We start from the raw sequence: 27,169 nt of genomic DNA on the forward strand, positions 1-27,169 counted from the left end.
AACATGTGTTATTAAATTTTGATTTCAGAGAGCCTAAACTTAATTTTTTCTATCTTGTCCCAATGGGAAGTTATACTTTTAAGATGTTACAAAGTATCTCCCATTCTATCCTATGGGGCAGAAAGCCCATCAATATAGAAAAACGAAATTGCCAGTATTTCACTATCGGGACATGTCACACACACACCAGTACATGTCCTACCTTTCACATACACTGCACCCTGCCCATTGGGGTACCTTGGGCCTACCATAGGGGTGCCTTACATGTAAGAAAAGGGAAGGTTAGTGCCTGGCAAGTGGGTGCACTTGCTAGGTCGACATTGCATGTACAAAACCGTGCGCGCACACTCCAGTGGTAGGTCGGAGATACATTTACAGGCTACTCATGTGGGTGGCGCAATCAGTGCTGCAGGCCCAATAGTAGCATTTGATTTATAGGCCCTGGGAACACAGTGTCCTGTACTGGGGACTTCAGTAAAATCGAACAGCCAATCATGGAAACACCAATCCATAAACACAATTTACCCGGAGACCATATGCACTTTAGCCCCGATTAGCAGTGGTAAATTTTCCAGAGTCCTATAGCCAACAAAAACAGGTCAGGAAAAAATAGGAGGAAGAAGCAAAAAGTTTGAGCATAGACCTGCAAAAAGGGCCAAGTCCAACAATTATGATTTCATTTCCTGCTTACTTTTACCTGAAAATAAATAGATCTGTCAACTGCAATGAATACTGGGAGAGCATATGGCCCATCCAAAACAAGTAATGCATTTTCGTGTACATTGCTCTTTCTGTACTACTGGTTTGTTGACTGCATCAGTCCCTCTGTGTTGCTTGTGTGTATGAGGCTGAGCGTTCACTCAACTTTTTGTTTGTCCAGGTGTACCTGCTGTGAATAGATGCCACTGCTTAAAAGGTATGTGTGAGAGAGTGCTGAATGCGTGCTTGTGTGTGTATAAGGGCTGGCGACGTGCTATAGAAATAAGTGCTTAATTTGAGCCAGTGGTTTAAGGTGGGGGCTGTTTTTCTTCATCAGGCATTTGCTACAAGCAAAAGACACATTGGGGAAAGATGGAGGAAGAGAAAGGTGGAAAAGCCTCACAAAAGGAGAAGGCTGAAAGATGTAAGAGTGAGCTGAAGTGGCAGGGAGTGGCTGAAAATGGATTAAAGTGGCCAGAGATTGCTTTAGGATTACGCTCCCTCAGTAACCCGTGCTCGCACATTTAACTGCAGCAGCGTTTCACAGGAGAGCTTTGGACACCAGCACGTTTTTATTTACAAATTGAGCCCTAATAGAAATCCCAACACAAACAACAGAAGGGGTGTCTGCGTCAGCTAGCCTGTGCGCATCTGTGCCTGTCTGCATGGTGATGAATGTGTTTAGCGACAGGTGGAGGGAGGTATTTTACTGTGCAGGTCAGAACATGCATATGGTGTGCACACACGCCTACATGTTGTCTGTACGACATGCATTATACAAGTGCTAAACCTATTGGTTTGCCATATCTATTTTACTCAATGGTTGGGTGATTAAGAAAGGGGCACTGCACAAACTCGATGACAAACAGTACATTAGGCGAGTGTAAAGTAGACCGGCGGTATCACGAATAGCTCTTGCCTGCGTTATGTAGCTGAATCGTTCCGGACACAAAGTCCACCAATACCACGCGGCACAAACTGACCGCTGGCTAGTAATGTGTAAGGACATTTCCCCCCCTCACGCCCTATAAAAAACAAAATACTAAAATATGCGAGGGCAGGGCTCCGAAGCTAAATAGCATGCGATTCTGAGCCGACCCATCTTAAAATCGAACTCCTGCCAGCAAATTGCGATTAAAATCCTCCCGTCCTGTTCAGTGGAGGGATCATTGACGCCACCGCCCAGATCCGCCACCGAAGCAGACGAAACTGCACCTTTGTCTGCGAATAGCAGCAGGCCGTGTAAAGTACAAGGTAATCAAGTCCAAACAAAATGAGATTTAAAAAGATTAGTGGCCCAGTAACAGGATCTGGTCTTGAACTATTGAACAAGCGACGACGCAGCAGCGGGCAAGGCTACCACATATCTGATGGCGGCGAGGCCAAGTGACCTTCAGAGCCAGAGCGTCACGTGCGACCGACACAAAATGTGCAAGCATTCTGGCCAGTTACTTGCGTAGATAGAACAAGGAAAATGAGTTTCGCATTGTAGGTGTGCCTAAAGGTGAGAAAGGTAAAACAAATTGATCCTAGTCATGCTTATTCAGCAATTATTAAAAATATTAACTAAACTGCGACACAATGTGTGCAGCGGTTTTCCATCTCCTCCAGTAAAGCTGGATAGAGGTGGCTGATTTCAACACATAAAGACCCCTCCGTACCTGTGGGAAATTGTTTTAACATGGAGTAGGGAATATCGTGATACCGGAACATGTTGGGTTTCAGGCAGGGCCAGCCTTGGGCATGGGCGAGCTGGGCCCAGGCCCGGGCCGCCAATATTCTAAAGGGCGCTGCAGGGAGCTGCCTGACTTATTATCATAGAAACACCGGCTCACCCATCCCACTTGGTCTGAATCAAGCACTGTTAAAGACTTTGTAATCAGCCCTTAATGTACCTCAGTGTAATTGTTAGGACCCCATCAACCCCCTGGCCGCCTCATCTTCCTCACACCTCCTTCCGCCACACCGCAATGGCCCACGTCCCCACAACAAACACTACATTTTCTTTATGCCCAGGGTGCTGTCCCGGTCAACCAGATTTTGGGTCAGCCCTGGTTTCAGGAAATGGGTGCATTTACTCTACACAAATTCTACGGCCAGGGTATGTACTGGGTAAACTGTATCAAACTCTTTATAAGTGCAGCGGGGGACCAGACAGGGGTGTCCTTTATTCCCATTGTTGTTTGCTCTGGTCATGAACTCATGGCAACAATACTTAGATTCAGGGAATCCATGGGGGGGGGGGGATTACTCTTTAGGGGCACACGCACATAGTCTCTCTATGTGCAAGTAGTGTCCGGCAGTAGCGGCTCGTGGAGGGAGTGCTGCGGGGCGGGGGAGGGGCACGGTGGGGGGTAGTAATCTCCGGCTCATGGCTGACTGGAGTAATGTAAATAAATAAAACGAATTTCACTGCGCGCGCTGAAACGCCAAATGAAATTCGTTTTATTTATTTATTTATTTACATTACTCCGGTCGGCCGTGAGCCGGAGTCTACTACCCCCACACTTCTCCCCCCCGCCTCACCGCCCCATGGCACTCCCTCCACGAGCCGCTACTGGTGTCCGGATACTTGTGCGTAACCCAATAGATTAGTGGTTCTTAATCCTTTGTTCTGTGGACTCCCATTTAATCACTTCTTGAATGTGGGCGCTTCCAATGACTCATTATTGTAATTCTGGGACCCCTACTGAATCATTACTGTAATCTGGGGAACCCCACTAAGTGATTTGTGATAACTGGGGGTTGCAGTTTAAGCAATGTCAATGATTTGAACCTCAAAACAAACAAAACTCCAGAAACTAGCAAGTATCAAACAAATGAAAATTAATGTAATACGTCAATTCACAAATATAAAAAAATATTTATCATTAGGATGGGAAGGTTGAGGTTTTTCTAAATTCAACTAAAGCCGCCCTTTGTCCAAACTATATTCAGTTTGATGCATTTATGCTGCTCCCACAAATCAGTCCGAGGACACAGACTTCATTTATACCCTCCAATTTCAAAGCCCTTCATATTTACGGAACGTTCTAAACTGTTCAATTTTACATTTTGCTTATATATTTCTATAAACTTTGTTAATCTGTTAATATGGTTTAAATTTTGAGCAGTCAAGGACACACTGGAGTAGGCACAGCAGACCCCCACGGATCCCCGGACCACAGGTTAAGAATCGATAAATGATCTTCCATTGATTCTGAATCACCTGGAGTCCTCAGGAGCTCACTCTGGGCTTTGTGTAAATATTAATAAGTTTTTCCCATTGATATCAGAGAGCAGGTGGTTACTGCAGATCTGCCCTTGCTCCCTTTAACTTGTAGCCAGATATCGTTTAGGTATATTCAGTGCTTTAAATGGGCTGGTACTGTCCGGTACGGAGTACCAGCACTTTTTTATTTTGAGGAGGAGAGTACCGGCACTTCAAGAGAAATGCAATACTTTTAATTAGGGAGTACTGGCACTTCTCAGAAACAAGCAGGTACTCTGGGTATATTGGAATCTAGGTGTTCCACGAGGATAAGGACACTTTAGAAGGTTATCTGGGGAGGATGTTTATTTCCGCAAGGGAATCAGTGTGCTTTTGTTTCTAGTTTCCCTCCCGTAGGTGGGCAGACTGGCCCTTTCCAAGACAATGCTGGTGCTCAGATGGCTTTATTCAGTGCTTAATTTGTAAAATATTAAGTGCCAGGGCTCTGACCAGGTGGCCACTGCAGCTTGCACCAGCCATCACCCTTGTCATCGCTGCAAAAACTACTAACCATCTCTCTAGCATGTAAATGCAACAGTTCAGATTATTCCAGGTCCCAAAAGCTAAAGGAATGGCTGGGGAGGTGGGTATTAGCAAGTTTAATGTAGATTGTATTCGTAAAGTACCGTTCTGCTCATCTCTGAATTAGATGAGCGGCGCCACCATGTGGTGGACTGTTGACAATTAGGTGCCGAGCACTGGAAACCACTTAAGTGCCGGAGCTGAGCTCCAGAAAACACTGGCTCAAATTAAGCACTGGCTTCATTTCATTGCCAATGCGCCGGTAGTACTGCCCAGGCACATTTTTAAAGATATTAATAGATAACTATTGGTCTTAACATAGGGAAACAAGAATAGCAGACTCACAACACAAGTTAGAATTTCCGGATCTGTAGAGGGTTTAGCTACCCCAGACTATGAGCTCTATTACTTGGCTGCCCAGCTGCAGTGAGTCATGCAGATCCAGACTGGCTGTGCGGGCACCAGGCATTTTCCCTGTGGGCCGGAAGAGTGGGGGCCGGTTCTGTTACTGGGGGCCAGTTTTGCAGCAGTGCTGCAATATCGTCCCCCTGTAACGAAACCGGCAGGAGTGCTAAAGCGGAAGCAGTGCTGCTTCTCACTAGCAGCAATCAGTCACCTCCATCCGCCGCCCCAGGGCTGGTCCAACAGAATTGCCAGGGCTGGTTTGAGTGCCCAGTCCAGTGCAGGGGTCATGTACTGGATGTGCGGTTCTGGAACATCAGAGTTAATGTATTTGGGAAGAACCTGGGAGGGGTGGGGGATACATTTACTGACCAGAATTTTAGACACTCAAGGCAGGTCGTGGCTGACATTTATACTGTTCAGGGTGGCGTTGAAAGCAGTGTCTGACTTGTACTAGAGGGACGGTGGTTTACTCCACTGCGCTCCACTCTGGTTGTACCATGAACTGACAAACGTAGGAACTAAATGCCTGCCAGTGAATGTTGGGGAAAAGTTAGTGACTGTTCTGAATGATTTATTTAGAACCAGGTTTGGGGAACTATTCTGCATCACACTTCTGTAAAAAGGACAGTTGTTCACATACAGTGAACTGACAAGCCAGAGGAAGCTTCTCTGGGCACAAATCGATACTCAACCTCCGACTCGTGCTGCCCTTCATTGCATGCTCACTCATGGACAGACTGGCAAGAGAGTGACTACCTTTGCTGGAGTGCTGGGAAGGACATGTAGGTAGACTGCTGACACTTAAGGAGAGGGGTTAGGATGCCGGAATATCCCTTACGAGTATTGAGGAACGCTCGATTTACATTTATTCAATTTAAAGTGTTACACAGAGGGTCCTCACTCCTTTCAGGCGACGCAAATTATACTTGGTACAACAGATGAATGCCCTCGATTTCATCAACCGGAGGCTGAAGTTGATCACATGTATCGTAGTCACCATGGTACCACCACATTTATGAGAGAGTGAACGCTGACGCTTCAGTGAACATGTGCACATTATTTTTCACATTACAAGTCCTAGGGGCGATGGCGTGGAGCCCCATGGCTTGCCCTGTACATGTTGCTGCAGGTGTACCTCCCTCTAAGCAGACATGGTAGATGTGCTTGTGTGTTGCGGGCGAACCGTGCCCTGAACATTAAGCTGTGTCCACCTCAAAAGCCTAACAGAACATTAAGCTGCGTCCACCTCAAGGGCCTTACAGAACATTAAGCTGCGTCCACCTCAAGGGCCTTACAGAACATTAAGCTGCATCCACCTCTAGGGCCTTACAGAACATTAAGCTGCGTCCACCTCAAGAGCCTTACAGAACATTAAGCTGCGTCCACCTCTAGGGCCTTACAGAACATTAAGCTGCGTCCACCTCTAGGGCCTTACAGAACATTAAGCTGCGTCCACCTCTAGGGCCTTACAGAACATTAAGCTGCGTCCACCTCTAGGGCCTTACAGAACATTAAGCATTACAGAATATTAAGCTGCGTCCACCTCAAGGGCCTTTTAGAACATTAAGCTGCGCAGAACATTAAGCTGCGTCCACCTCAAGTGCCTTACAGAACATTTAAGCTGCGTCCACCTCATGGGCCTTACAGAGCATTTACATTAAGCTGCGTTCACCTCAAGTGCCTTACAGAACATTATGCCTTACAGAATATTAGGCAGCGTCCACCTCTAGGGCCTTACAGAACATTAAGCTGCGTCCACCTCAAGAGCCTTACAGAACATTAAGCCTTCCAGAACATTAAGCTGCGTCCACCTCTAGGGCCTTACAGAACATGAAGCCTTCCAGAACATTAAGCTGCGCAGAACATTAAACTGCGTCCACCTCTAGGGCCTTACAGAACATTAAAGCTGCGTTCACCTCAAGGGCCTTACAGAACATTTAAGCTGCGTCCACCTCATGGGCCTTACAGAGCATTTACATTAAGCTGCGTTCACCTCAAGTGCCTTACAGAACATTAAGCCTTCCAGAACATTAAGCTGCGTCCACCTCTAGGGCCTTACAGAACATTTAAGCTGCGTCCACCTCAAGAGCCTTACAGAACATAAGCCTTACAGAATATTAAGCTGCGTCCACCTCTAGGGCCTTACAGAACATTAAGCCTTACAGAACATTAAGCTGCGTCCACCTCTAGGGCCTTCCAGAACATTAAGCTGCGTCCACCTCTAGGGCCTTACAGAACATGAAGCCTTCCAGAACATTAAGCTGCGCAGAACATTAAACTGCGTCCACCTCTAGGGCCTTACAGAACATTAAAGCTGCGTTCACCTCAAGGGCCTTACAGAACATTTAAGCTGCGTCCACCTCATGGGCCTTACAGAGCATTTACATTAAGCTGCGTTCACCTCAAGTGCCTTACAGAACATTAAGCCTTCCAGAACATTAAGCTGCGTCCACCTCTAGGGCCTTACAGAACATTTAAGCTGCGACCACCTCATGGGCCTTACAGAACATTAAGCCTTACAGAAAATTAAGCTGCGTCCACCTCTAGGGCCTTCCAGAACATTAAGCCTTCCAGAACATTAAGCTGCGTCCACCTCTAGGGCCTTACAGAACATTTACATTAAGCTGCGTCCACCTCTAGGGCCTTACAGAACATTAAGCTGCGTCCACCTCAAGAGCTTTACAGAACATTAAGCCTTCCAGAACATTAAGCTGCGTCCACCTCTAGGGCCTTACAGAACATTAAGCTGCGTCCACCTCAAGAGCCTTACAGAACATTAAGCTGCGTCCACCTCTAGGGCCTTACAGAACATTAAGCCTTCCAGAACATTAAGCTGCGTCCACCTCTAGGGCCTTACAGAACATTAAGCTGCGTCCACCTCTAGGGCCTTACAGAACATTAAGCTTCGTCCACCTCTAGGGCCTTACAGAACATTAAGCATTACAGAACATTAAGCTGCGTCCACCTCTAGGGCCTTACAGAACATTAAGCTGTGTTCACCTCAAGGGCCTTATAGAACATTAAGCTGCGTCCACCTCTAGGGCCTTACAGAACATTAAGCTGCGCAGAACATTAAGCTGCATCCACCTCTAGGGCCTTACAGAACATTAAGCCTTACAGAATATTAAGCTGCGTCCACCTCTAGGGCCTTACAGAACATTAAGCTGCGTCCACCTCAAGAGCCTTACAGAACATTAAGCCTTCCAGAACATTAAGCTGCGTCCACCTCTAGGGCCTTACAGAACATTAAGCTGCGTCCACCTCTAGGGCCTTACAGAGCATTAAGCCTTACAGAACATTAAGCTGCGTCCACCTCTAGGGCCTTACAGAACATTAAGCGGCGTCCACCTCTAGGGCCTTACAGAACATTAAGCCTTCCAGAACATTAAGCTGCGTCCACACCTAGGGCCTTACAGAACAAAAAGCTGCGTCCACCTCAAGCGTCTTACAGAACAATCAGCTGTGTCCACCTCAAGTGCCTTACAGAACATTATGCTTCGTCCACCTCAAGAGCCTTACAGAACATTAAGCCTTACAGAACATTAAGCTGAGTCCACCTCTAGGGCCTTACAGAACATTAAGCCTGACAGAATATTAAGCTGCGTCCACCTCTAGGGCCTTACAGAACATTAAGCTGCGTCCACCTCAAGAGCCTTACAGAACATTAAGCCTTCCAGAACATTAAGCTGCGTCCACCTCTAGGGCCTTACAGAACATTAAGCTGCGTCCACCTCAAGGGCCTTACAGAACAAAAAGCTGCGTCCACCTCAAGTGTCTTACAGAACAATAAGCTGCGTCCACCTCAAGTGTCTTACAGAACATTAAGCCTTCCAGAACATTAAGCTGCGTCCACCTCAAGAGCCTCACAGAACGTTAAGCTGCGTCCACCTCAATAGCCTTACAGAACATGAAGCCTTCCAGAACATTAAGCTGCGTCCACCTCAAGAGCCTCACAGAACATTAAGCTGCGTCCACCTCAATAGCCTTACAGAACATGAAGCCTTCCAGAACATTAAGCTGCGTCCACCTCTAGTGCCTTACAGAACATTTAAGCTGCGTCCACCTCATGGGCCTTACAGAACATTTACATTAAGCTGCGTCCACCTCTAGGGCCTTACAGAACATTAAGCCTTACAGAATATTAAGCTGCGTCCACCTCTAGGGCCTTACAGAACATTAAGCTGCGTCCACCTCAAGAGCCTTACAGAACATTAAGCCTTCCAGAACATTAAGCTGCGTCCACCTCTAGGGCCTTACAGAACATTAAGCCTTACAGAACATTAAGCTGCGTCCACCTCTAGGGCCTTACAGAACATTAAGCTGCGTCCACCTCTAGGGCCTTACAGAACATTTAAGCTGCGTCCACCTCATGGGCCTTACAGAACATTTACATTAAGCTGCGTCCACCTCTAGGGCCTTACAGAACATTAAGCTGCGTCCACCTCAAGAGCCTTACAGAACATTAAGCCTTCCAGAACATTAAGCTGCGTCCACCTCTAGGGCCTTACAGAACATTAAGCTGCGTCCACCTCAAGAGCCTTACAGAACATTAAGCTGCGTCCACCTCTAGGGCCTTACAGAACATTAAGCCTTCCAGAACATTAAGCTGCGTCCACCTCTAGGGCCTTACAGAACATTAAGCTGCGTCCACCTCTAGGGCCTTACAGAACATTAAGCATTACAGAACATTAAGCTGCGCCCACCTCTAGGGCCTTACAGAACATTAAGCTGCGTCCACCTCTAGGGCCCTACAGAACATTAAGCTGCGCAGAACATTAAGCTGCGTCCACCTCAAGAGCCTCACAGAACATTAAGCTGCGTCCACCTCTAGGGCCTTCCAGAACATGAAGCCTTCCAGAACATTAAACTGCGTCCACCTCTAGGGCCTTACAGAACATTAAAGCTGCGTTCACCTCAAGTGCCTTACAGAACATTAAGCCTTACAGAATATTAAGCTGCGTTCACCTCAAGAGCATCACAGAACATTAAGCTGCGTCCACCTCTAGGGCCTTACAGAATATTAAGCTGAGTCCACCTCTAGGGCCTTACAGAACATTAAGCTGCGTCCACCTCTAGGGCCTTACAGAACATTAAGCCTTCCAGAACATTAAGCTGCGTCCACCTCTAGGGCCTTACAGAACAAAAAGCTGCGTCCACCTCAAGTGTCTTACAGAACAATAAGCTGTGTCCACCTCCAGTGCCTTACAGAACATTATGCTTCGTCCACCTCAAGAGCCTTACAGAACATTAAGCCTTACAGAACATTAAGCTGAGTCCACCTCTAGGGCCTTACAGAACATTAAGCCTTACAGAACATTAAGCTGCGTCCACCTCTAGGGCCTTGCAGAACATTAAGCCTTACAGAACATTAAGCTGCGTCCACCTCTAGGGCCTTACAGAACATTAAGCCTGACAGAATATTAAGCTGCGTCCACCTCTAGGGCCTTACAGAACATTAAGCTGCGTCCACCTCAAGAGCCTTACAGCACATTAAGCCTTCCAGAACATTAAGCTGCGTCCACTTCTAGAGCCTTACAGAACATTAAGCCTTCCAGAACATTAAGCTGCGTCCACTTCTAGAGCCTTCCAGAACATTAAGCTGCGTCCACCTCTAGGGCCTTACAGAACATTAAGCTGCGTCCACCTCAAGGGCCTTACAGAACAAAAAGCTGCGTCCACCTCAAGTGTCTTACAGAAAAATAAGCTGCGTCCACCTCAAGTGTCTTACAGAAAAATAAGCTGCGTCCACCTCTAGGGCCTTCCAGAACATTAAGCCTTCCAGAACATTAAGCTGCGTCCACCTCAAGAGCCTCACAGAACATTAAGCTGCGTCCACCTCTAGGGCCTTCCAGAACATTAAGCTGCGTCCACCTCAATAGCCTTACAGAACATGAAGCCTTCCAGAACATTAAGCTGCGTCCACCTCTAGTGCCTTAAAGAACATTTAAGCTGCGTCCACCTCATGGGCCTTACAGAACATTTACATTAAGCTGCGTCTACCTCTAGGGCCTTACAGAACATTAAGCCTTACAGAACATTAAGCTGCGTCCACCTCTAGGGCCTTACAGAACATTAAGCTGCGTCCACCTCAAGAGCCTTACAGAACATTAAGCCTTACAGAACATTAAGCTGCGTCCACCTCTAGGGCCTTACAGAACATTAAGCCTTACAGAACATTAAGCTGCGTCCACCTCTAGGGCCTTACAGAACATTAAGCCTTACAGAACATTAAGCTGCGTCCACCTCAAGAACCTTACAGGCTCGTCCGGTTCAGGAGCCAGTCACTCATTGTATATTTATTTTTTAACTCCTGTTTGTTCTGTTCTAAAATGTTTATGGCAAAATAGTAGGAATCAAAAGAGGGTGCTGGTGCTGAAAACTGGTGAATATCGGTAGTAGTTGCAGCGGCTGCCCCAAGCACCTGCCCTGTATGTTGAAGACCACATGTAGGCACAACTGCCTCTGGTCTGTTGTGCATATCAACTCCAGTATTACAACAGTTTGAAGAATTTGCTTTGTTTTTCTAACCGGATACTTTTATTTATACAATCTTTGCTTCAACCGGAGGTTGCAAACGATAGGGTTGCAATCAGAGCACTGGGCTGGGCCAGGTGACGTATCTGCCCTCGTTTTAAGCAGCTGAACTAAATTAACCAATCCACAAAATGCAGCTGGCTGACCCAACTTGCTAGACATGTCAGGCAAGTAAAGAATGAAGGACTGAGCCAAACATATCAATGGCTCAATGGGGAATAAGAATAAGAGGTAAAAAAAACGATATGCACAGCAAAATAGCACTTCGCTGTGAATTTAAAAAACATTACAAGTAAAATCCACTCACCTGCCGGCCGTCGTCCGCTTTGGTCGATGCAGGAAACCGGAAGCACACATGCTCCCAGACTCCCCTAGTCAATCAGGACGCTGCTGTCACCAGCATCACAGCAGCGTCGTGATTGGCCTGAGCACCGTGGTTCGGCGCTCAGACAGGGACTGAAAGCCTGTGCATGTTATCCACCCAGGCTGTACAATATAGCCGGATGGAGAACATGCTAAGTGCACATGACAGTTTGGCCAGCCTAAGACGGCCAGCCAAACCGTCATGCGCACTTAGAAAGTGCCCATCACTCCTCCTCTGTGGCCAGCCTAGCCCTGAGCCAGTAATGAAAAATAAAAATAACATGGTGTTAATTATTATCAGTTTATTTTTCCTGTGGGGTGGCGCTACTCCGCTTTAGCGCAGGAGCCACCGCTGAAAAGGTTTAATGCAAGCCTAGCCTGACAAATTTGGGTTTATTCTAACTACAGGTCTATTCAACAGGCACAAATATTATTTGGTTAAGTCGTTTTCTGAAAATTCATCCTTCTTGGCAAAGGGAATATTCTCACTAGAGATCTGTTCTCCCGTTTGGCAGCTCTTGCTACGTGACCTGGTTTCACCTCAAGGAAGAGAAAGTCACACAGTGGGCGGTTTTCACCCTACTTCTAAAGCACAATACGAGGAGCGGCTTTCTTTTCCCCTTCGGTTTTATAACTTAACACTAAAAAGCAGCAAGGGCTCCCCGAATTTCTGCCATCTCACAAACAAGTGACTTATACTAGTGGCAGAGTTGAATCTTACTAATTGTGATACTGATGTCTGTCTAATTGTTTTATAAGGCCTGTAATGCTTTTAGGATTCATATATGAAATCGAAAAAAGCTTGTTTGACTTGAGTAGTGGCAGAGCTGGTAGAAATCGAAGGCCAGATGACCCGTTTGCACTGTAGCATAGTTCAGAGGCCATCGTCCTATGCCCTCTTTTGGCATTATTTCACAAGATGGTATGTGTATAGCATGTATGTTTTATACAATACATGTTAGGTAGGAATTATACAGGCAGTATGCTTCACCTGCCAAAAATTGTAATTTAAATCCATCAAACCTTTACAGTGCTCTAATTGACAGACACCTAATGTAGAATTTCACAACAACAAATAGATGCTTTCTTACTGACAAGTTTCCCAGTCTCTAATTCGGGCCAGTATTTGCAGGCAGTGACATCAGAATCAGTTTTGGGGGAACAGCCTTATTTTTGATAAACAGACTTTGACCCAGAGCCCTGCAGAAAATGGAGAAAAGGAGGAGGATCTAAAAGACAGGAAAACAACAACAAAGTGAGAAAGTCCGTGTAAAAAAAGAGCCCATAAAAAAAATGTAAGAAAACAGTGCAAGAGGTAAAAGATGGAATCAAGAATCTAGCCTTGGTGTGTGTTGCCAGCTCTGCGGAGTGCTGCGGTTGCCATTCTTCTAACACTTTAGAACTCTGCACTTATATTTATAGCCCACTGCAGAGGACTGTACCTTTTGTTAAAGGCCCTGGACCAGAGCTATGGGCCAGCGCCACAAGCTACAAGGCTATTAGAGCATTCCACCCACTGAGGGCAGAACGTTCTCAATTAAAAAGGAGAAACAGGGAAGAAAAAAAAAAACAGAAAAAAAACAAAAAACACTGGAATGTTGGAACAGAAGGCTTATTCCAGCCACTATTGGTCCTGAGCTACTTAATTGTTTTCAGTGGAGCCAGCAGCATCCCAATATTCTAATTATTTAGAATATATATGTATTTATTTTAGAAAGTAAGCACCAAGTGTTCTGCGGTTCAACAACACAAATTAAACAACTGGTCTGTATAGGTTGAGACTGGAGCGTATGTGGCTCGGGGGTTGAAAAATGTGGCAGTAAAACTTACGTGCCTGCTCACTATTGAATCAGCTGCCAAAACAAATCAGCTTTAAAGAGGGTGCTCTTTTACGAGACAGAGACAAGCACTGGCACAACCAATAGATCACACATTTTGGATTTGTCCATTTGTTTGCCGCTAATACGGTTCAGCAACAGAAAATCCATCATGACACAGAAAGTATGTCATTTCTGAAGCTGGGATCTCAAACGCTATAAGAACCTCATCAGTACTCTGGAAGTAGCCCTATTAAGTGCAGCCCAGCACAGTACTAAGTTCAGAGGGTCCCCTGTAGCCATATTAAAGACAGTCACTTTGCAAGAAAAAGACAAGATTCTATGTGAATGTGTTAACCCAAAATGGAAAGTCCCTATTTAACAGAAAATCATCCACATTTAGATAAAATGATATGCCGATGTTTGTATTTGAATAATAGTTCATAACCAGTGGTGCAGATTTATAGATTTTAGTATTTCTTTTGTGCCAGTGGGCACCTTATGTCTGTGACTACTATATTATTAGTCATGTGGAGGCATATTATGTGTCAGGTGGTTGGTGCACAACTACAGTATAGAATTCTAAACATTATACCCGACCAAATTATTGCATGCAGCATTTAAACTGCCACAATATCATTAAGGTAAGTATATAAAGGTAAGTCTAGTTTTTTATGTTGTTGACTCTAGATCTATTTAATTATGGATATATATATCACACACAGGACCGCTTTACTGACAAGCAATCAAGAGGACACAGCGGGGAAATAGCGGGGAAACCAATTTATTCACAGCTGATGGGCATTATGCATTTCGGCGTGAATCGCCTTCCTCAGATCCAGACAGCGCAGGGTTGGCCCACCTCCCTCTTATGAATTTTCTGCGGCTCTCCAATTGGTGGAAATAGGACTTGTCCCACCTGGTTGTTATCGCTATAGTCCAGCGCTGTAGACTTCAGTGACCAGCATGCAACACTGTGGTAAGTACCACTAGCGGGACAAATTACAGTTCTCTAAACCGCTGATGTGCCAAGCAAAAGAGGGGGGTTAATGCTTTGGGAAACCCCGTATTTCATGTGTCCATTGGCTTCCCAGAGTCCCCTACGTCCAAGCCCCAATTTCAAATGCAGTCAGGACCGTGAATCGCAGATTCAGTAATGACGATTCCCCATGTAGTCATGGACTGTCTTCTGGCAGCGGCCACTTGCCTGATTATATATATATATATATATATTACCTACTGGCGGTCGCCAGTAGGTAGTTATAGTTAGGACCACGTTTCCATAGGAAAACCTCAACATTCTATTTTGAATAACTTTGGCGCCGGTCGACGAATCCTCGCGAATTTTTCAAAATAGGTGGGGCGCTACGCTCCGCTCCTACCCTGAAAGTCTCGGGGGGATTCGTCAAGCGGGGGCTGAGATAAAAGGGGGGTCCCAAAACGCGTTTTTCCCATGCATTTTTCCATAGGACCTTTAGAACGAGCTACAGCCCGAACGGCTGAACAGAATTACTCAAAATTTGGCAGAGAGGTAGTCCCTAGGTCAAGGAAGTGCCTTTTGTAGGTTTGGTGTAAATCTGTTCAGTAGATTCTGAGAAAATAGCCTTTGAATCAATATATATATCTGTATGCGCGCAGAGTGCGCGCTGGGTGCGCGCACCTTGCCGTGCGCGAGCGCAATTCTGATTGGTTGTTAGATCTTAGTAAACATTCGAATCGGTGGAAGTCAGGAAGCGGCGGCCGCCATTTTGTCTATCGCATAAAGAGGGGGTGATAAACAAAGGGGGAGCACTTGAAAAGGGGGCAGAGTGGGTAGAAATAGACCCAGTAGGCATTGTAAGGGGGTCAAAGTAGGACCTTGTAGGGCAAAAAAAAAGAATAATATTTTGAAAAAAAATATCGCCGAGTGCGCGCACCCTGCGCGCACCCGGAAAAAAAAATAATAAAAGAAATTTAAAAAAAATTGCATTTAAGTGTTTAGATATAAGGTGGCTCTAAAAAGAGCCCTTGTGTTTATTGTTTGTTTTTCGGTACCTACAAGTAAGTACCAACGCAGAGTCTGAGGTTCAAGAGGAAGACTCTGTTCCCTTCATCATTGAAGTGCACACCATCTCCTCTATAAATGTCTTGCATGTCGTAACGCAAGTTGTTGTGGTAAATGGAACCCATACCATAGTCACGGAGGAAAGCAGAAACAGATTTGTTGACGTGCTTCCTTGCTTTGTCAATCTGCGGACAAAATTGGTTGGACCAGTTCCACTTTTGCCTTTGGCATATGTTAGAATATACAAAGGCAGATTGAGGAAAAAGCGACATTAATTGCACAAAGGTGTCCTTAATAAGCATTTCCAAACCTACCCCAGTTAAAGTGCCTAGATCATTACCACCACAGTGCACAATAATAAGGTTAGGCTGTGGGAGATGTAGAAAGGTTTTCACCAAAGGCATTAATTGGTGCCACTTTAACCCTCTCTGACCAATCCACTTGATGTCTACATTTGGCAAAGCAAGGTCTCTCACCATACCTCTTTTCTCTGCAAATTTTTCACTCCAGAAGACATAGCTGTGTCCTACAATCCACACTGTGAACATCTTCAAAGGAGATCTGGATGCACTCAGGAGGTGTAATTCAGTAGAATGGTAAAAAGAAATGAAAGACAGTTTGGAAATGGAGGCATACATATTTTTTATTAAAAAAAAAAAGAACTGATTGGCTGTTTCATACCATTCTACACTAAAAACTAGGCTGTATGTGTAAATTAATAGAAGCATGTTTTGTATTGGTTCAGAAAAATGTGTTACCAAAGAACAGTACTATGGATTTGCTGTAAGGTTTGAAAAGTCAAGCACTCTTGCTCTGTGGAATTGAAACATTGTGTGGCGAACTTCTGACCTAACTCCACACAGCAGTGTTCCATGAGCTGTTGCTATGGTAGCAGGCAGAAGTCAAGTTGGGGGAAGGGTACTAGGCAGAAGTCAAGTTGGGGGAAGGGTACATTTGGAAAAGGGTTGGTTTTCAAGCAATAGAAATGTGTGATTACATTTGAAAAAAAGGGGGAAGCAGTGTGATTTGAAATTAACATCTATATGTGTGGAAAAATAGAGGGAAAGATTGCCATTATCTGGTTCTGCTGAGTGGAGAGAGGTGTAGAGAACAAAGGTCCTGGCTCTGATAATGTGCTGTGGGGTTTTGAGGTTTCAGTCTGTAATGCAAATACATTCAGCATCACTAAGGCTGGTTGCCCTTGCTGGAGTGTAGGCAGTCACCCAGCATACACATGGTTTGTGGTCTGAAAATGCAGTCTGGACATGTGCATTTAAAAAAATCTGAAAAGTGGATTCATAATGTGTCAGTCTGTAAAAGTAATTTTCACTTGCCAACAAAAAAGAGCAGTAAGTGTGCATTCAAATTGGCAAAGATTTTTCGTTTTGTGACTAATGTGAAAACATGACTCTGTGTGCAAATAGGAATTACAGGAAGAGATTTGTTGTGTTTTCCTCTGGTGATTTCACAGTTGCATTAGTAGGAAAAAGGGGGAGTCTCAAAAAAAAAAAAAAAAAAAAAAAAAAAAAATTTAAAAAACCTTGGGTGCGCGCAGGGTGCGCGCACCTCAAAAAAATTTCCAAAAAAAATTAAAAAAAAAAAATTTTTTTGGTTAAGTTTATAAGTGGCTCTTAAAAGAGCCCTTGAGTTAATGGAGGGAAACAGGAAGAGAAAAACGCAAAAAATGAAAAAAAATCTATGGCCTAGTGCATGAATGCGCATCAAATTTTCTCTGAAGGAGATCAAGACTGGTCTCCCCCACAGAAATAAGTGAACCGCAATTAGTGCACCGTGTAGACAACCTCGCCAAACAAGGTGGACCAACAAGAGGTAAAGAAACAGGTGAAGGCACCATCGCAGCTGAAGTGCTCCCCTGAGCTGCCGAAGATGTGCTCGGCTGAGCTGCTGCTGATGTCGTCGGCTGAGCAGGTGGAGAGTTTTCTTCAGAAGCTCGACGAAAAGATACTGGGTGCATTTTGTCAACATGTCTTAACATAGTGTGAATGCTAAAAGAATATTTCTTGTTAGGATTCCCACGAGATAAGACTTTGTTACAAAGTACACATGTAACTTTTGGTGCATTTACCTTTTTCTCATTCTCTGGAAAAGTGAAAAACTGCCATATAAAGCTGTCTTTCTGCTTCCTGTTCCTCTGCCTCTCAAGAGTGTCCTGGTCACTGTCTGAAGTAGGTTGCTGTTCAGCCATTGTCTCTCAACAACAGAATAGCTCCTTCTCCAAAGGAATCAGAACTAATAATGAGGGGAGTAGGTGTGGTTTGGGAAGAATCTGGAACAGAAAGTACTTCAAACCAATCAAAAGTGATGATTCTTGATCACATGACTTGCCATGAGGAGATTGGGTGTGGTATTGAAACAATTAGAAACTGAAAGTAATGATAACCAATAAGAAATGTTGTTTTCTTATGTATAAACCCGAGGTGCGCGCACTGAGCAAGCTCCGAGCGCGCACCCCGTGATGACGTATGCACGAACGCGTAAACGCGCAGGTGCATACGTCATATACGCGCACCTAGCGCGCATACGTTTAACACGCGTATACGCGACCGTTATTGCGCGTAATTTTAGCGTATGCGGAAGTAAACCGCGTCGAGGGCGTAGGACGCATGCGTGCGTACGTACGTACGCATACGTACTGGGTGCGCGCTCCCAGCGCGCACCAACAAGTATATTTGCGTACGTAAATAACGTACGCCGGAATTCATAAAAAACATACGAAATAGTACTAGGTGCGCGCTCAGAGCGCGCACCCCAAGAAATTATAAATAAAAAAAAAAAAGAGGACATTAAATAATTTAAAAAATTATAAAAAAAAATATCCAAATTGAATTATTTAAAAAAATAATTTATAAAAAAATACAGATAATATATAAATGAATATAAAGTAATTTTATTTAAATAAAAAAAAATATCTTTAATTAAAAATACATAACTTAGCATATAAAAAAACCATACAAATTCTCAGAAAAAAACATAGGTTTCAAAAACGAAATATTTAGGGATTAGCATTTAAAAAACCTTGCAAATTCACTGAAAAAACCATAGGTTTCACACACGTTATAGTTAGGAATTAGCATTTAAAAAACCTTGCAAATTCACTGAAAAAACCATGGGTTTCACACACGTTATAGTTAGGAATTAGCATTTAAAAAACCTTAGAAATTCAGTGAAAAAACCATAGGTTTCACACATGTTATAGTTAGCTGGACATTTTACTCGTAAAAAACCAATGAAATTGCCCCGTTATAGTTAGTTCAGCTAACTATAACTCGCACGCGCCCGCAATGCACTGCTGATGACGTCACATATTACATCACTCATGACATGGTCAGTGACATCACTCATGACATCACTGATGACATCTCAAATGACATCACTGATGACATCATCCTTGTGATAGAGTGGCAGACCTCCTCTCACCCTAATATAACCTTTGATACACACATTGAATAATAGAGACTAAAATTTTTAAAACAATGGACATACCAATACCAGTTACAACAACCTCTTCAGTAATTCTAAGATCCACATACACATCCACTCATTCACCAACAGTCCTATACAGTCACTCATACATGTACTCACTCATCATATGTACTCATACACCTATACATCCTGTTACACAATGCCACTCATCCATAGAGTTACTCACACACATAGTCACTCATGCTAATAAAGAATCAAACATACATTTACTTGCATACACAGTTATACACACACCACCACACTTACTTCTACAGAAACTTAAACATACTTAGTCATTTAATCAATCACTTATAGAAACACATACTTATTCATACAGGAACTCTTTCAATCTCTCACTCTCACATATACTCACTTATATACACCAATAGTCACATATACTTGTTTAAAACATATGTAGTTACTCATAAAGTCACTATTGAGACAGTCATTCACTCACTAACACAGCCATACACACACTCATCCACCCATATAGTCCTGCACACATGCTGTCTTCAACACATACAAACAGTGAGTGACTCATTCATGTTCCTATGCACTACATAATACCCCCCACCGAACCATGGAGATACTCAGACTGACACTCAAAAAACCAACTAATAACCTATATAGACACCCATGTAGCTACTCACCAACCCATGCAGCCACTTATACAAGTGAGAGACTGATACAGATATTTACATATTTAAACATTACTCACTAAGCCATGTATTCACTATGATACACTTAATCAGTCAGTTACACAATCAATTTTTAAAAAACAAATCATCCATTTAGACACTTATATACCCATTTATTCTTCCATCAACCTTGAGATATACATATATAAAACATATTTAATTTTCAGAAAAACACACATTCACTGGATGATGTCATCAGTGATGTCATTTGAGATGTCATCAGTGATGTCATGAGTGATGTCACTGACCATGTCATGAGTGATGTAATATGTGACGTCATCAGCAGTGCATTGCGGGCGCGTGCGAGTTATAGTTAGCTGAACTAACTATAACGGGGCAATTTCATTGGTTTTTTACGAGTAAAATGTCCAGCTAACTATAACATGTGTGAAACCTATGGTTTTTTCACTGAATTTCTAAGGTTTTTTAAATGCTAATTCCTAACTATAACGTGTGTGAAACCCATGGTTTTTTCAGTGAATATATATATATACACATACACACACATTTTTTTTTTTTTTTTTTTGAGGTGGGTAGATATGGAGTTTAGAATTATAAACGTACATATGAACATTCAGAGATATAATATTCTGGATATATTTCGGCATCACTCAATATTGTGACATACGGCTAGGTGGCCACTACTTATAATTCTGCACTGTGTGGCCACATGTTTCTGATGTGGTCAATGCTGTACTAGTTATCAGTCACTAGTACTTCAGGAATATTAACACCAATCAGAAGTGCCTCTTGTTATGGAAAAAGGATGGGGGTCCGTGTTCTGGAGCCATCCCCAAAATACGAAATTAAGGAGACATAAAGGGTGCCCGCTGTTTTAAGCACACGTTTAAAAAAAAGATGCAATTGTTTTAGAGTATTAAGCGTGAAAACTCCATCAGAAAATAAATTACGTGTCACGTGGACAGAGGACTTCACAGAGAAATCACAGTAGGGAGCGAAAGGGACGACGCAGATGAAGTGAGTCACAATAGAAATAACTCAACAAGATGCAAGGGCTTGGCCATCTCCCCTAATGCCACAACAGAACACGGAGCTGACAAATGCACGGTGCTAGCTTGGTTAAAAGAATGGGCACTGAAGAAAAGGGAGGCCAAAGCTTACCAATGGAGTGTTCCGTGAAAGAAAACATTTTGCCCGAATGGATTTACAGTTCTTCTTACAGCAAACAAAGGCTATTTGCACAGGAAGAGAAGACTATAAGCTACAGGCTGGGTTGAAATTACAAAGGTAGAAGAAAAGTTATAACCACAAATGACTGAATTTGTGCCAAACAAAAAAGATTGAAATTGCTGGTGAAAACAAACTCTGCTCTGGTAGGGAGCAATGACGAACAGCTTCAACTGCACCGTTAAAGTCGTTAAGTTGGTTGCAGTGTACAGAATAGGAAAGCCTACAGACTAGGAGAAGGTGGTGGGTGCATCAACAGAGGAAGTCAGAGCAAGTGCGTGGGGATTAGGGCATTACATAAGTTGACAACAGAAAGGATCATGCAGCCGAGTAATGGAAGAGTGCAGTGGGAGAACAGCACAGCCAATGACAAGCAGAGGATGTGTGGGCAGAGCTAGAGGTGGGCGAGCCAACAAATTAACAAGGCGAGATCAGCTCCAGGACCAAGCCATGGGTATGGCTTGGTTTTAATAGGCCATGCACAAACCGAGCCCTCAAAATGTTTCACCATGTAAAACTATGGAACAATATGATAAAGTCTCTTCAAAATTCGAAATATACATGCACTCTCATATGTGATAATGAAGAAAGAGGAAACTTGGTGAAGTAAAATAGTCGCCTAGGATCACACAGTTTGGTGAAGCAGGGAAGCCAAGATTGATCTCAGGTTTTCTGGTTTCACATTGTGCAATTCAGCCACTAGATAGACTTTTCTCTTGCCTGTTTTATATGAGAAGTTAAGGTTTTGTTTTTAATTTCAGGCACATGACATTACAGCATGGGTGGCAGGTAGAAGCCTCATGAAAGCTCGGCTCGTTTTAGGTTCAAGGGTAAAGATGACCTTAACCTGATCCAAGGATCTGGCTCAAGCCTTCAATGTCGCGCCCAACTTTAGACAGAGCCTTGGTGAAGTTCAAGGAGTAAATAAGTACCATGAGTAAATTAACGCAGTGCAGGGAGGGGTATGGATCAGTAGGTGATGCAGAAGGGATCTCTTGGAACGATGTTCCCTATCTTTTTTTCACATAACAAAAATAGTTCCAATACTTTTAGTTCGAAACCAATCATCCTGGGTGGTTATGGTATTTCTGGCTTGAACGGGATTTGGGGCTCATTCTCAAGTATGGAGTAGCCAAGGGGAAGGAAAACAGCTAAAGAAGAAATAAGCCTTTTTCTGCAAGATGTCCGGTAGCTGAAGAAAACATACATATGTGCAACTGTATACTAAGTAAATCTAAAGGCTGCTTGGGAGGTAGAATAGGCTTTGATTGATGAAATTATTTGAGACTTCCTCTGTGTCAAAAGATGTGTATTCTGAGAGAGGTAATGTAAGGGAGTTTGTTAGCAGCCGAGTCTTGGAGTGCTTTCTTCTAAATGAAACTTACAAAAAAGATTTGCACTAGTTACAGTATGACTGCATATTACTAAAAATTCATATTTTGAAAGCACTGGTTTTATGTTAACACTAAATCTCTGCACACTAAATATTTACAGTGCTTTCAGTCACAGGCTGGAACCTCGAAGTACTATATGCGTGTCATTCTCCACTGCGCCAACCAGGATTCAGTTCTGATACTGGCTGGTTATACACATAGACCTATTTAAACGTGCATTTCGTTTTCATTGTATGTGTTCTATTTTACATGTATTTACCTGAATGTGAAAATCCAACAAAATAGTTGCAGAACATTGTGATCTTTTTATCCATGTCTTTGACCCCTGCACCCGTTGGACTCAAAATCACAGTCCTCATACTTTATACAGTTCAACCACTGTTCTTGATGTGCAACACAGGATTGCCGTCTGCTGTATAGAGCAGAGCTCTTCAAACTGGGGGCCCGTGAATGCATTCATATGGGGGGGGCGCAAAGGCAGTTGCAAGGATTAGAAGCGAAAATGGCCTGAAAACAAGGCCTTGTTTATATGGCATGTTTCCAGGCTGTCTTCATTTATATGAAGAGGTTGAAGTGCATAACAACTGTGGAACTGTAATCCCGAGTGCCCTGGGGCACAGTCAGTGAGTGATGGAGGAATCAAAGATGTGGCTAAAAAACAACAACAAATATTCAGTAACTATGTTTTTTTTTTCCTCTCTCCGAAATATAAAGGCAAGTTAATCTGTGGAAAATATACTCTTTTACGTTATGAAACTTCAGTTAACAAATGCAAGCATGTGGAAAGAAAAGGCAAATTATGCAGTGTAACCACAGTTCCTTGGGGCAATTTGCTAGTGTGACGAGCAGTGTGCGGCCAACTGAACCCGATATAATACGACTCCCTCGTGCCATTGGACTGACGAGTCCTGGACCAGCACCTGCGCGCCATGAGAGGTACTATACCTGTTTTTAAACTTTGGCAGTCCACGCGGCACCCCTTACACTTACCTGCTCTCTGCTGACGAGAGGCAATTACCTCGAAACACGTGTCCAGGGATGGATATACGCAGCATATATTTTTTGATATACACCGTGGCATAGGCGTACTCGCCGACACCACTACATTGACCACAGTTCCTTGGGGCAATTTGCTAGAGTGACTAGCAGTGTGCGGCCAACTGAACCCAAATTATGCAGTGTAATGTGGGATATTTTGTGATAGTATTACTTCATTATTAGGTTTTGCCTGCACAGCCCTTGTGCTGTGCTTGTGAAATCTTTTGTATTAAATATATCTTAAAAGGGACTTACATCCAGCCTTCACTTCTTATTGGTCCTTGTCACTTTACTTTTTCTCATTTCTATTGGTTGCAGGTGGTCTATTTCCTGTTCTTCCATGTGTGTTTCTCTTATCAGTTTCCCATCGGCAAAATACGGTGTTAATGTGCTTTGGTGGAACTTCCTTCAAGCAAGGATCGGGAAAGCAAAATAAAAACAAGAACTACACCCTTGCTTTAAAGTTACAGCACTACCAGTGTTGTGGTCTCAGCGCGCCTTTTATTCCTTCTCCGTGCTCCAGAAAAAGCACGCACTACCTCGTGCCCCCGGGTCCCAAGCAAGGGCCCATCTGAGTGCCTTCGTCAGCGCATGCAGTCCACCATCCCAGGGGCACAAGCAGGCACCCACTTCAGTACTTGTTTATTTAACAGTTCTCCATCTCCCCATTTCTGTTGGTCTGCGATGCCCTATACTCGGTTTTAACCTTAACTCCCCTCCTACAGAAGAAGCATTCTTCCTACGACTTCCATCTTTACTTTCAAATCAGTTTGAGCTGCTATTCATTAATTGACATGACAGCTGCCTTCATCACAGCCAACCTGGTGGGTGCATTTTAATGTGCGGAGGGACACCTACCGACTAATTACTGCGCAATGTCACTCGGAGGGGGACGTTTATTCGGGTAGAGTACACAAAAAATTGATGAACATTTTGAGTACTCAGGGGCACATACCAGTAAGAACTCCATTAAAATAAAGGTTTTAAAATATGTTTAACACAACAATTATTGTGAATTATTTAGCATACCAACCGAAACCTGTACAATTCAGCAAATATTAATGTTTAGTGTTATGTTTGAAACCCAAATGGAAAGGGAAATTGCAGCTAGTCGTTTGGAGCTTACTTGGGTTTCTAGTTCTGGAAGTTAATGTGTCGACGTTTTACAATGGCTGTTTTGTTTTCAGTTGGAGTGCTTGGCTCGTCCTCATTGTGGTCCTCCTCCTGGTTCTTTTCCTCATTTGACAGGCTCCCGCCTACTGGGTTGGAGCAAGAGGAGCATGGGCTGCATCATCGTGGGGGGGAAGGACTTAACTTTGCTTCTATCCCAAGTGGTGTTTACCCTGCACCAGCTTATCGTATCACTGTTCTTCACCTTCTAACGCAGCCGTCGCTCCCGCAAGAGGATGTTCATTGTGGAAGTTTGAACAACAATAGTACCTTTTCCTCTTTATCCATGCATAGCTACCAAATTTTCACTTTGCTAATGCGTGACAGTTACATGTTTTCAGGATACTGTGTGGCACATTCATTATGTGTGACGCTTTGAGTGAGAAGCTCATGTAAAGATATAAATATCTGAAATTATCCCTATTACCAATTTTTCTGAGGCAGTTTGAAGACCACAATAATGTTCCTAAAGTGTTTATGCCAGGTCAGTAGCATTCCTTTTTTAGGAGTCGCCTGCGAAGCGCTCTCGTTGAGCAGAAAAGGCGGTGCAGTGTCAGCAAGCTCCTCACAAACCTGGGCCCTGCCACTGCTGCACATGGTGCGCTAGTGAAAGCTGCACCCTTGCCTCCTCCTAAAGCCATTGAGTCCTACTCCGCTCTTTCTCTCATCTTCTGATTAACTTGCCCATCTCCAATGACTGAATTGTGTCTTCCTTCTCTGCGTTACTAGCCTGGGAGCTCCATGATGCCATGCTTAATTCACACCTCAGTTGATGGGACCTTTTGACAGCCTGGTGGCCTTACCATTGGAATCGCGTATGTATTCTACCAGACACAACACTCTATAAGCCTGTATATCAAATACCACTTTGGTCTTTGAACCTTCCCCTGTGGTTACTGGAGGGTGTGGAATGTGAAGTTGAGGCAATTTTTAGGTTTCACCTGTACAGCTCCTTATATTGCACAACTGCTCCCAAACTTATCCAAAAAAAAGTATTATTTATCACATAGATGAAACCTAATTCATTTACCAATGCTTGGTATATTTGTTAACACTATCTGGCCACTGGTTTCACCTCAGTTTGGGTTTAATACCCAAATATAGCAATAAGCAATAGACAGGTGACCAGGGCAACCTTTGTATAGGGACTTTTTCTGTGCTGCATCACGTTGCCATGTCTTCAGCAACTTTTCATCCGTTTAACTAGAACGGAGAGAGCTGCTGGTTTTGGAAAAGTGGAACCGGGTTCAAGTGTCTGCATTAGTTTAACGTTCTGTGAATCTGGGGGGGAAAAAATCATGTCCCTCTGCCTAATAAAATTAACCTGACCTTGTGTAATGCAACTGGGGCTCATATAAACTGTTCCAATGCCCTTGGGTTGAGTCTGCACTATATAAATCTCCCCATTAAAAAAACACAACGGACAGAGAGCCGGTTTCAAGACTGGAGCGATGATCAGGCATAGTGGTAACGCAGCAACATAAGCAGAATAGATAGACTGCTACTCAGGGCCGCAGCTATCATTAGTGCAGTAGATGCAGTTGCATTGGGACCCAGAAGTGCAAGGGGGTTACAAAAATTTTGGGGAGCACAGTTTTGGGTCAATTTCTGTTTGATGAATTTGTCCAGACTTCTTCAAACTACTTTCCATTAAAGGTTCAGAGGGGAAAAAAGTTTGAAGACCTCTACAGAGAAAATAGAGAAACTAGGGGACTAGGATGGAAGAGGGACAGAAGTGTATGGGATCATTGCTTTCAAGTGGCTCAATGGGATATACTATATTTGAAGCCATTCCCCGCACTTTAGCCAACAGGTTACTGCATACTCACACCTGAAGCTTCACTTTAAACATTGTAAATACGTCCTTAAGCAAGGACTGATTGAAAGTGCCAAACAAGACGTGGAGCTCTTTACAGTCACCGGGAAGGATACAGCGCTGTCAGAGACGAGTACAATACAGTAGGCGGTGGAACCCAGTAGGTAGGGGGTAGAGTATACATACCTCCTCTAGGAAGCTAGAGACATCGTAAACCTTATGGTGCAGGATAATCCAGGTGCTTTTGCTGTGGTTGTGTTTCTGTATCTCTTCCAAGGTGTAGTACGTTGGTTCCTTGGTGTCTGTCATCCTTCCGTCGCTGTCACTACCGCCCAAAGAATGATCTTTGCTCTCTCAGCTGAAATCCACAACTTCTAGCTGTGATGGTGATTGGTCACCACCCCTTTTCCCCACTCCAATCGGACGACTAGAAAACCAAGCCGCCTACTCGCTGAGAATCGACAGAGTTGAGTCGATTGAAGCCAAGTTTACAGAAGTTGTCGAGTCTCGGTAACTAAATGTGCCTGCCGATTTAAAAGAGAGAGAGAGATTATAGGTTGTGATCGGTAAACAGTGCTTTGCTACCTAAATACGCAGTAGGAGCGCGTAAGCAGGCTTCGCCAAATATTCCGAGTAAACAGCAGTGTCACAACGATACAAATAGAACAGAAATATGTAAGACTGTATGATAGGTACAATAAACCACTCCTCTTTTCTTGCAGGAAATCTGATTGCCAGAGTCGATCAC

At 43.8% G+C, this 27,169-nt stretch overlaps 1 protein-coding gene across 1 annotated transcript in view; it reads right to left on the reverse strand.

Annotated features, from left to right (window-relative positions):
* Positions 1–26,762, reverse strand: part of CYB5A (cytochrome b5 type A) — a 133,045-nt gene extending 106,283 nt beyond the window's left edge. Inside the window, exon 1 of the mRNA XM_085606940.1 lies at positions 26,608–26,762. Coding sequence (XP_085463066.1) covers positions 26,608–26,730 — 123 coding nt within the window. The 5' untranslated portion in view covers positions 26,731–26,762. The remainder of the gene's footprint in view (positions 1–26,607) is intronic.
* Between the last annotated feature and the right edge of the window lie 407 nt (positions 26,763–27,169).

The sequence above is a fragment of the Triturus cristatus genome, chromosome 5_2, assembly GCF_964204655.1.
Source record: "Triturus cristatus chromosome 5_2, aTriCri1.1, whole genome shotgun sequence".
NCBI lineage: Eukaryota > Metazoa > Chordata > Amphibia > Caudata > Salamandridae > Triturus > Triturus cristatus.